This window comes from Gavia stellata, chromosome 11 (genome assembly GCF_030936135.1).
Source record: "Gavia stellata isolate bGavSte3 chromosome 11, bGavSte3.hap2, whole genome shotgun sequence".
In the NCBI taxonomy this organism is placed as follows: Eukaryota; Metazoa; Chordata; class Aves; order Gaviiformes; family Gaviidae; genus Gavia; species Gavia stellata.
In genome coordinates, this window is record NC_082604.1 from 18,894,136 (window position 1) to 18,906,329 (window position 12,194).

At 37.6% G+C, this 12,194-nt stretch overlaps 1 protein-coding gene across 3 annotated transcripts in view; it reads left to right on the forward strand.

Moving 5' to 3' along the window:
• Positions 1–12,194, forward strand: part of ARMC9 (armadillo repeat containing 9) — a 52,296-nt gene that overhangs the window by 23,559 nt on the left and 16,543 nt on the right. For all 3 annotated transcript variants that reach the window (XM_059822569.1, XM_059822571.1, XM_059822570.1), the window contains 3 exons: positions 8,644–8,678; positions 9,871–9,982; positions 10,917–11,009. In XM_059822569.1, coding sequence (XP_059678552.1) covers positions 8,644–8,678; positions 9,871–9,982; positions 10,917–11,009 — 240 coding nt within the window. The remainder of the gene's footprint in view (positions 1–8,643; positions 8,679–9,870; positions 9,983–10,916; positions 11,010–12,194) is intronic.

Consider the following 12,194-nt stretch of genomic DNA (forward strand, 5'->3'; position numbering starts at 1 on the left):
TGCCTACGTACATTTTCACTGGCTCAGGTCATGCATGTGTTCAAATGTCCTCTCATCATGATACAGGTTATCTCCTGGTTTCTTTTGCTCACTAATTGGTCTCTATCGATGTTGTCCTTTGTCTTAAATTTAAATTTAAAGTATCTTCACCAGGAACTGTCTGTATGTGTGTATAGCACCATGAAAGTTAAAATACACATTCACATCAGGGAATTCTGAGCGTGATGGTAATAAAAAGAATGTCAGATTTTTGAAATTCGTTAAAGAATAGAAAGAACTTTATTTTCTGCTCACAGTGAAGAGTGGCAAGTTTCTTATAGCTTCTGTATAAGGCTGTATATGTCTGTTAAAGCGGAACCTGCTAAATACAGTGTTTATGTGCTTATTCATCTGCTGAAATATGTCCTCTAAAGTTAATATTGGCAGGTTTGCACAAAAAGACTAGAAGCAGAATAATTAATGTTGGTCTTGTTCCATTGTGTTAAACTGTGTACTTTTATTCTTAATTAAGACTGTTCCTTTTAGATACAAAGCTGTCCTAAGTTAAATATTTTAGTCTCATTAAAGAGAACATGGCATATTTTGTACTAAACTACTCAAACCATGAATTATAACCGTTTTTTATTTTAGTAACTAAATCTTAGGTTTCCTTCCAGAGACTTTTTCTTAATTTGTCCTCGGAGCCTTTTGGGATGAGGAATTGATAACATTGCTGAAACACCTTAAATTGTCTCTCTCAGCTTTCATTATGTGCTGGTGAGAAACTCCAATCACAGCAAGTATGGAGATACTTGCAGCTGCTTTCTCTGAAGCTGAGGTCTTCTGATCGATATTGCGCTCATTGGTATCCCTCTCTTAGCTGCTTCAGTGTAGTGAACAACAGAAGTCAGATATTCACATAAATGTGTCAGTGCTTGGTACGTAGCTGTTCTAACTGACAGTTATAATAGAATAATGTGCAGACTAGGTATGTTTGCCAGGTGTTGAAAGGAGAACTTGTAATGTAAATATATCACAAGAGAGACACACTGATTTCAGTCCTAAAACAAAAAAGTATGTGGATCGGGGGAAGGTGCTTATACTTTTCTTTTCAAAGCTAATAGTCTGTTAATTTTTAGCTAATTTTGATTTGTTGGTTTTTTAGAACTGTGCATTTCTCTGTGATTTATTTCTGTTAACTTATTTTTTTTAATCTTCTTTATTTTAATGTGTGCCTGTTTGCCCATAAAGGGATATTACTCTATGAGCCCTTGTGATGACGGATATGTAAGTGTCTATATCTTTATATCCTTTCACATTGCCTGCTGAGTCTGTCACAATCTATATTTTTCTTCATTTCACAATGTGTAACAATTCTCTGTGCTTTTTAACTTGTCATGACATTAACTGTGTGGTTTATGAAGAGCCAAAAAATATGCAAGGCTTGGAATTTCTGCATGAAGAACAGAAGTTCTGAGTAACCTTATGGCTTCATAATACACATAACACAGCATGTCAACAAAAGAGCAGCTTTGTCCACAACTTTTACATGAAACACAGCTTCTTATAGCATGCAGAAAGCAATTGTTTCTTCCACATGAACATCAGTGTATATAGCATACTATGTGTGCCAACACCTGCTCATCCCACAACACCTTTGAGTAAGCAGATAAATACTGTTGCTTAAGATAATACAGCAAATTGAGTTGTGCTCTTCAGAGGTGCGTCGTATTTTACATATTTGTATTTTTAATTTCTAAAATGTAACTTTCTTTCTGTAGTAAAGATTATAAAATTCTTTCATGCAATTAAAATGGATCCTCTTTCATTGAAAACTGAAAAAGCAAAACGGTATTCTGTGTACTGCCTGTGACTTCTGTAACCCAGATGGGAGTTTGTATTCTGGCAATATTACAAGTACACCATAAGTATCTAATTTTGCCCATAGTCAGTGCATTCTTTGCAAAGAGAGGAAATTAGTAACTCAGTACGTAATCAATTCATAAAAGTGATTGACACCAATTCTGAAAAATGTCAGTCAGTATTCTACTTTAAAATAATCGATATTTATATTTTTTCACTTTCTTTGGGTAAAACAAGATTTCACCTTTCAAGAAAAACTGTACTTTTTTTTTTCCAAACGTATTCGTCACCTGGAATTACAGTAACCCCTGTGGGCACTCAACTTCCCGCTTAGAACAAAATTTTGTTTTGAGAAATAGTCATAGAATTATTGAATGCAATGGACTATTCCTTACATGCTTCTTTTTATCTTGATGTAGAGAATACTATTCACATTCACCTGTGTTAAAAGATCACCTGTATCAATCAACCTGTTCCTGTTCATGATGTGAATGGTCATAACGGACACCTTTTGCTTGATGTTTAGCATTTTGTTCCCTCTCATAATGGTCTGTTTTGAGACTGAGGAAAGTTGATTACAGATGAGCAATTATGAATTAAATTATCTTTGCTAAAGAAAAGTTTTGCCCTTATACAGATAGCCTTAGTTAAATGTAACTTCATATGATGTAGAATGTAGTAACTTACAAAGCAGAATTGTTTATAAAAATTTTGTAAAGCTATCTGACTCTAATTCTGAGATATTTCTTGAATACATAGGTAGCTTTCAGCCTCCCCTCACTGTTTATATATAGTATTTTATACTTTTTTCTGACATTTTGTCTTGTCATTACATTATCACATAGCATTACAGTGTGACTTTTTTTATGTACACTTCAGATGTCTTAGAGAACCTGTTTTATATGCCAAGTGTCAAGTTTTCATAACAGCATATCTCTAGTATAAGTAAGAAAAAAAAATAATTAAAAACATTTGCAGATCTTATGAAATAAATTTGCATAGCCCCACTAGACCTGCCAGGTTACACAAACTCAGAGTCTAATCCATCATAGGCTTCATGTAGCAGTCTTGTTGTCATTAGCATATAACAAATGAGCTCAACATAAATTTGTGAGTTCCAGTGAGATGTACAAATTTGCTCAAACTTTCGTTTTACTCTTCACATATTCATCATGTATCTTTGATTATTAATTCTGAATCTGCATTGAATTTACACTGAATTTTTATAGCACATTTTCAGAGTGGTAACTGAGGACAGAATCTGGCTTTCAGCTTTAGACTTCAGCATATTATGAATATATACATCAAATAGCAAAGCGGAGTTGGTTTGAATACAGGGCTACAGTATTTGATAAAATCAATTGTGGTTTTGGCTTGCACATGAAATGCATCTGTTCTCTTTTATAAATATTGATTTTTTTTTTTTTCCTTTTGAACTTCTTTGTTTTATTCCATGCTGTTCGTATTCATGCCCTGCTTTGTTCAAAAATGAAGGGCTGCCATCTGTGGCTAATCTGCATCGTGACAGAATTACTTGACTTAATATGGCACCTGGTTTGGCTTTGGCAAGAACCAACACAAACATAAGTCATACCCCATGATCCTACCAGAGTGAGCTATGCTTGGGCTGTTGTTTTCTTGTGTTTGTTTCTTTTCCTTTCCTTAATACACTTAGTTTCTGCATGTGTTTCAATTATGACAAATGATTCTGTCTCAAGATACGTTTTGCATGAAAAGTATTTTGTTCAAGATTAAGTCCGTGAATGCTGGGAGTCATGTACACCCCATGTTCTTCACACTCTTTCATTCACTGCCAATTTAAGGAATACTGTTACCCAAAAGATTGAATTAATACTTAACCTGTTCCAGGAAAGGTAAGATTGGGGAAAGGGCTTGGGAGAAAATGCTAAGGAAATAAATGATTTTTAATCTAAGAAACCTGGTAGTGAAGAGGAGCTATTTAAGCTTGGCTGATTGAGGTATGGTCTGGTGGTTGACATGATGGATGTGTAATGAGGAAGTTACCTGTCAGCTGTGCCTTTGACTCTGTTTGCCTTTCAGTCTGTGGTCTTGGATTCATCGCCTGGAGATGACAATTGTAATGTTTCTACTAACCTTATAAGAATATTAAGAATTTACTTTCTATAGAGTGCTTTGAGGGCTATGAATGCGCAGTGCTGATGGTTTTACTTTCTCCAGTTATTTTACTTTGTCCAGTTATTTAAAAGCAGCTGTTACAAATAAGTCCCAACTTTCCAGCATCCAAATACTCTCTCTCTCAAAAACACAGTACAGTTGGAGTTTTTGCACTATTGCCACAGAAAAGATAAGATATCAGAGTTCAGCATTTAGATTTGAGAATGAACACCAGGAAAGAGAAGAATGGATCTGTGAGGATCAAAACACCAAAAGGCCAAAGTGGGCTCTGTTCTGCCCACTTCTAGACTTCAATATTAACCTTTTCCTCAGTTAAATGTATCCCTTTGTTCCTAAAAATAATTTTAGAAGGCTTCATGTTTTTTACATGTATCTGCAACATAGAAGTCCATTTTTCAAAACATACGGCTTGAAGTTTTGCAAAGAACTTAAAAAGAGTTTTGTTATTAATTTGGTGGTAGGGCAGGTTTTTGTTCCTGCGAATCTCTTGCCTTTCCTTTCTGTGGTAGCAATGTGTTGAGAGGGGTGAAGACGGGTTCAGCTGGCACTCCCTCCAGAAGTAATGCATGTGGAAGCTTGGCTTGGGATCTGCTGTGTACAGGGATAAGGGTGAAGATGATGACCTCTTTCCCCTGGCTAGATTGTATGTCTTAAATGAAGTAAGTGTGCTAATGTAAGTAGGCTCAAGAGCTGATTTGTAGGACCCAGCTGTATTTGAGGTGTGGTTTTCCTTTTGTTAAAGCTAATACACAAGTCAAGAACTAGAGCTTAACACAGCTTTTTGGGGTTAGGTTATGTAAAGGTATTTAACTGGGTAAATATCCTGAGATTGGGACATCTCAGATCAGTACCAAAGAGGAGAAATGGAAACAAACAAACAAACAAATACTACCTAGTGAAATGCGAAAGGAGGTGCTGAGGTGGAAGTGTATTTGCTTTGTTGGGCTGCCTGCTGGCCAAGGGAATTTGTAATGCGCATTTCCCCTTCCCTGCTCCTGTGGGGCAAGGCACTTTGTGAGGCAAAGAGCAGTCTGCTTAAGGAATAGGAGTATTAAACCAAGTTAAAATTAAATGTTAGGACGGATCTGTATTTCGCTCTTTTAATTAGAAATGTTACTGTGAAGGAAGCCATGAAATTTTCAGCAGAGTATGGGCCGTATTCCCCAGGCTTAATTTCCACCGGAGTCCATAACCCAGTGCTTCCTATTGCTGAGACTGCCGTTTCCAACTGGTCAAAACTGCAAGCATTAAAAATGCGGCATGGGGCGTGGTGCAAACTGTTGTGGCCTGTCGGGGGTATCAGCTCGAGCACTGTGCTGGAACAGGCGCCCCTCAACGCTGCTGCTGCGGGAGGTGGTGAAAGCAGACAAGGAATTGGTGCGGAGGTGGTGCTGGCTGGACTGGCAGTGGTCTGTGAGTGAGAGTGGAAGGGGCCATGGTATGAGGAAGGGAAAGGCTGGCAGGGTAGCAAGGCTCTGAGGGTCCGGGGTGCCGCATGTCTTTCCTCTTTAAAAGTGAGGATAAACAGATGAAAAGTTGAGACCCTATGGCAAGAGGTAGCCTGGATGTTAAACTGAATGATCAGCACTCAGCGGTACTGTATTTGGATCACTGGTTTGAAAATTAAACTGACTGAAAGGCTCTTCAGACCCATTTAGCAATAGATGGAGAGCGCATGGTGCTGTCTCTCGGCACGATGCGTGGCTGTGTGCTTCACAGGGTGCCTCAGCTGTCTGACCTGAAGTAGTGCGGACCCTGAAATCATAGCCCTATGAGCCACAGAGAGCTGCTGGATTGAGCAACGGCCAAAAATGCCCAGAAATATAATTCTCTAGCAATATTTTATTGCAATTCTTGTTCTCATAAAATTACTTAAAATAGAGGCCTAAATAAATTCCAAATCAGGAAAAAACTTGTACCAGAGTTGTTACTATACTGTAGCAGCTGTTGTTAACTTACTTTGCAGAATTGTTCTGTCATAATCAAACACTAAATCTGTTGGTTTTCTGTTTGTGGTGGTTGTGCCATGAGCATTCGATTGTTTAATTGCAAAATAATTTTAGCTCTTGCACACTGCCATTCATTAGTAGATCTCACAACCAAGGTTATTTAAGAGATTGATGCCTGTATCTGCTTTCCAGATGAGAAAAATTGAGGCCCAGAGATGTGAAATGACGTGTTTAAATTCCGCGTGCAGTCGGTAGCTGAATCAGGACTAGAAGCGTATCTTCTGAGACCCAAGCCAATGTCTCAGTATGCCATACTGGACAGATATGGATTAGCTTACTTATGACTGATCACAGTCACGTAGATGAAGATGAAGAAAGCAAATCTCTGCCTGTAACATGGTTGCATTCTTTCTGCTTATCAGTGGTGCTGACCATAGTCAGTCAGATTCAGAAATTAAGGTGCAATGAAGGACAAACTAGCCCTGAAAAACTTTTCACTGTTTCTGCTTTGCCTCACTGAACCTGACATAATAGGAACTGTATCTTTATTGCTTTCCAAGAAACACCAAAAGCCTGAGAGAGCTTCCTTCCTCCTGTGCAGGTTCTAGACTGATAAACTTGGGTCTGATCAGAAGAGTGAGTGCTGGACAAGAAGGATCTCCATCTCGGTGGTCCGGCCCTCAGAACTCCAGTATAGGGTCTGCCTCACTGTGTGGTGCCTTTTTGGTGTAGGTAGGCTACAGAGCCAAACCATACTAAATGCTTTGCTGTGCTCCATCTGCCAGCTTAAAAAGTAATTTGAGAATTAATAGGACTTTGTTCTGCTTGATCTGGTTGATTCTTAAAAATCTGAATGTTTTTGCAATTGAAGTTTCTGTAGTTTGAAATTTATAAAAGCTTGCAAAATCTTGCAAGTTTTTGTTGGTTTTGCCAAAAAGTTTTATTCGTGTGGAAGGGCGATGCGTGTATCTTTACCAATTATATAACCTTTAGTTAGATTTTAGTTGGAGCACATGTTTTTCTTTCTAAGGCAGCAAAGAAGTGGTGGGTAAAAAGGACTTTGCTGAGAAGCAGAGAGATTTTACATACATCTATTTACTCTTAGTGACCTGCTCTATTTCTTTTCTCACTACTGTTCTTTGTCTCACCTTCTCATCTTCAAGGGCTCTGTCATTTCTTTTGCTTTAACGTACTATAGTCCCTTTCTTCCCCATTTCCTTTAATGGAGAAGGGTGCTGAGGAATGCAACGAAAATGATTTGTGATTTCATTGCACTCTCAGGTACAAGATGATAGGTTTTGAACGGGAAAACAGTTTTGTTTAAACAAAAGTTAACTTTTGATATTTATAAAAAATGCAAAGGAAAATGAATACAAATAAATGAGGGGGAAACAGTTTAGATACTTTCAAAGACTTTTTTATTGTGTAAAATAAACTATGATTTGAGAACTGCTGTCAAGACGAGTTAATTTTGAAGTGTATGACCCGTTAATTCTCTGTTGTGTACAAGTCATTCATTCACTTAAACAAAATATAAAATGCTTTCCAATGTGCGTATAAGCTTATTTCACATCTAAGAGAGCAGTTCCTTGTATTATGAAGGATACCCATGAGGTAGTGTATTCAAAAATATGTCAGCTGGTGTAATTCAATATTCTCTATGGTATTTCATGCTTTTTGTCTCCTAAATCCCTCGGTTTTAAATCTGACAATAGGCATCGATTATATAGCTCCCACTGAAAGAGGCTAGGTTAGAAGAGAAGACCGGTTTTAAAGGCATAAGTGGTAATGAGACGTTTTTTTAGAAAATGTGTAGAGATCGACACAAAGAGACGACACTGAATATTCTGCGAATATGGCATGTAGTTGACATCAGAATGCATGATATGAAGCACTCTTATGCCAGAATTGCTGCTTCTTGGCTCACCTACAATTAGCTCTAGCAACAAAATATTTACTGAAGCAGACAACTTTTATATGGCATTGATACTTTTAAGTTTTGACTTGTGCAGCAGTGGTGGCTGCATTGTGCTCTGTATCACACTGCATCTGAGAGGAAATATCCAGGCTTAAATTGAACTTGTCCTAGGCAGAACCACTGAGGAATGGCATGCTGTTCCATACCAGGTTTATCCATGCTAGAATACACAGTCTTTTCTTTACATTATTAATAGTTATATATAGGGGTATATATTGGTAGCAACAGGCACTCTGGTAACATTAGTGTCGAAACAAAGAATTACAGCGAATTTGGATGATGTAATACATGGTATGTCTCCAGTGGAATATTATTGCAACTTCAAGGTATTAAAATTTTTGAAGACAATAAATGGCTTTAGTAAGTTCTTCATCTTCCTCAGTGGGCTTTGGATGGTAGTTTCTACTCACTTTTTTTCCTTTTATTTTTTTTAATGCTTCAAGTGTAGATAACTTTTGGAATATGACAGTGAAGATAACAGACCCAAATCATAACAAAAGAGGTTTTACCTGTGAAACACTTTAACAGAAAAAAAAGATAAACACTGAAGTTCTCTCTTTCTTTAGCTGTGTTTCTATGTTGCAACATGTGTTTTATAGAAAAAGAACTGCAGAACCTCAGTGAAAGAATTCACTGTGGACCTCGTTAGTAACACTGTTGGTGTGAAATGTGGACTAATCTGTTGCGACTTATTTTTTCTTTCTTTTTCTGATCCAGGCTTCCACAATGTTAAGAGCATCTTTAGCCCCTGCGTAAGTATTTATTGCTGAGCTTCACTTGTATCTGTAGAGAAGAGGAGGAGGGGTTTGTAAACTGAAGTGCCCTGCCAGTTGTCTGCAAATGGGAATCGCTCGTCCTCTGTGTGCTTCCTCTGATCTCAGTGAACTTTGTATGCAAGTATTGTGTGATCTGTATTCTTCTGTTGGGCAGGTTCAGTAACATCCTAATTTCAGCAGGATGTTGCTAATCCAGTAAATCTGCCACTGCGCACCTGTGAGTTGGTTGCTGTATTTTCTTTACTGTTTCCGCTCAGTACAGTACTGTTGTTGTAATTGGTTTGCTTCTCACAAATCCAGGAAAAGGGAGAATTGGTAACATGGATTTTTGGGTGCTTCAAGTTTAATTTTTTTGTGACTGACTTAATAAATTTGGCTTATAAGATTGAATAGAGGTGGTATATATCTGAGGTGAAGGTTTTATTAAATTTTTGAGACACTGTTTTGATCCTTCTGTTGTTTACAACATAATTAAAGGGACAATTATACATATAACAAAATTGGTTTTGAAAGTGGTAAGACAGGAAGATAGGAGTAAAAATTGTTTAGTGGAATATATTTAAATATTAAAAATAAAGCATTGACTGGAAACAATTTTGTTAAGTGAAACTTCTATTGCAGTATTAAAACTCAAAATAGCAAGATAGTACTCGTGCATGGAAAGTGATCCTGTATTAAGTCTTATGTTAAGCCAGCATAGTCCAGCCTGTAAAAATCCATTAAGCCTACCACCTTTGCCTTGGAGAAGACATTTCTGTGTGCATGAGGGCTTAGAGGTGAACTTGGAGCTGCTTGTTTATAACTGTGTGGTAAGAGCCACAAGCTGCTGCCCTCGTACCCTTCTGGTCCACACAGGGCAAAAAAGGGTGTTACTGTATTGTTTTGTGCCACTAAAAGCTCAGATCATCAATTGGCTAGTTGTCAAGAGTTTAGTCTGCAAGTTATGATGGTAAATGAGCTGCGTGCATGGTGAAAAAATAAGTCCAGGTTTAGAAAGTCTGTTGCTTTAACATGGTAACGGTAATAAAAGTAACAAAGGTGTGAAAACGTGGAAGCTCTTTTTTCCTGAAGCAGACTTCCTGTTTTGGTTCTTCTCACCTCAGTAACATCGGCTGCACTGAATAAGAAGAGACAGTTTTGATTAATGTCTTTCCCGTTTGCATTGTAGGAAGATGCAGGATGTGCCATTGTTGCCCTCTTTGGATTATGAGAAGCTGAAGAAAGATTTGATGACAGGGAATGATCGTCTCAAGGCCTTCTTACTGCAGGCTTTGCGCTGGGTAAGGGAGATGGCCTCTGCAGAAATAAATAAATAGATCCCTTCTGGAGGGGTCCAGAACTAAAATCCAACTTGCTCACAAGATGATTGTTCTGGTGATCAGTTCAACATTATAGGCAACTTCTCTCTTTGTCAGTGAAGCACTGAGGCTCTTGAGATGAAGAAAGCCCAGGCAGGAGGTGTGTATTTGTAGCAGTACTCTCCCCGTCTGAGGAAAGCCAGATAGGAATTCCTGGGATCTTCAGTGGCAGCAATTTCTGATGTGTTTTCAAGGAAATTGTTCTTGTTTTAGGCAGTTCTTTTTTCCATGTATTGCCCTGTTTTAGATTTATATAAATATTGCTGTATCAAAGAAATACCTGACTCTAATCACCAGTTTTCCTTTATAATCAAGATATTCTATAAGAGCCTACATTTTGGCTGACTCAGATAATGTAATGCTATTTCAGAAAAATTAAAGGTGACAACAGGAAGTTGCATTTTCCTGCTGAAAAGGAAGCTGATGGGTTCAAAGTGACAAACGTAAAAGATAATAGTGGAATTCTGACCAAGCTTAGGTGTCCATTTTCACATAAAAAAACATCCGTTGGGTCTGACCAGTGGTTCTTCTAGTCCAGTACTCTGTCTCAGATGTTTTAGAAAAGCACTGCATCTGTAGCTATTAGAGGGGCTTTTTAGCTTTATGGGAAGTAATGCTGTATCCTTCCTGTATGGACAGTGATGACAGCTCCCAAGTAACAGTTTTATAGCGGATCACTGAGCTGAGGTCAGTTCAGTTCAGTTTATCTCTTTCCCTTAGATCACTGAGGTTGAATTCCTTCTCCCCATGAGACGAGGTTTCTCAGCTATGGGATGTCAGCACCTTTAACATCTTTAGTGGTCATCAATTTACATTACCATTTATTTATTTGACTGGTTTATTTATGTTATTTTAGCGCTTGACAACATCATATCCTGGAGAACAGAGAGACACTGTTCTGCAAGCCTACATCAGTAATGACCTCCTAGACTGCCACAGCAACTGTCAGGTCAGCTGGAGAGGGTTTTCCTCCAACTTCTATGTGATATTTCTCATTTGTTTCTATGAAGTGCTGATCAGAAAAATTTATCACTCTCTGGACGGGAAAAAAAAAAGCAGTCATGCCAAAATCATGTGATACATTTAACTTCTGCATCCCGGTCTTTAAATGTGATGGGCAAAGCTTTGCATTACAAGAGCTCTGGGTGTAGATACAGTTCTTGTAGACAAGTGGAAGTTTGTCACCTCTCCTGGTGCTTGATGTCTGTGAGTTGAGCAGAAGCCTACTGAGCCTATTATGTAGGAGTTAGCTCTTGCTTATCAGATGCTATGTCTCTTTTTGAATTATTATTTATTGTTAGGTAATACTTTCAATCCGTTTCACTGATCTAGGATAAGAACTAAATTAGGACTTCAGTCTCAATACCTCTATGGAATATCTGATTATGCACTTGTAATAACATATTCAACAGTATTTCTGTGAATTTGGAATGGATTGTTAACTTTCTTTAGAAAGGGGAATTGCTGGTATGTTGATTTTGAAAGGTTGCTTCAGTCACTGATAATCCAATACTACTCCTAACAAAATTGCAACTTTTTTTATTTGTAATAGCGAATTTTGTGCACAGTTGAGTTCCCCAGTTGTTTGAAGCAGTAGGCCTACTTGCTATCTTGTGGCTCCCATTGTCATTGCAACAGTAACTTCACTAGAAAAGTTAAAGGATTATTAAATTAATGGTCTGGTTTTCTCCCTGTAAATTTCTGTAAGAGGGAAGTTATGTATAAGTAATGCCAGCAGTAAAACAGATTAAAAATAGTTTGCAATGTGGTGTTCTTGTTAAGTTACTGAGCTGCTTTCCCACGCTCTTACTTGTCAAACAAAAGCATTCCTATTCAGGTAACATTACTGCATTTAAGTTCATCAACAAAATTAACGGATTTTTTTTTGTCACTGACTAACTGTTAATTTTAGATATCAGCTTTAATGGATAACTTTGTTGGTTCATTATAATTCTCACCCTACACCATGGAGCTTAATGTTGTTTTAATAGACTGAGCCAAGGAGCTCTAATTTGCTTGTTTGTTCATTTTCCATCTCTCCCTCAACCCCCTGCCAATAAAAAAAGAAAGTGGGAAATTTTAAATCATACTGACATTATTTAAGATATCAATATGCATTCAAAGTTTGTTTGCT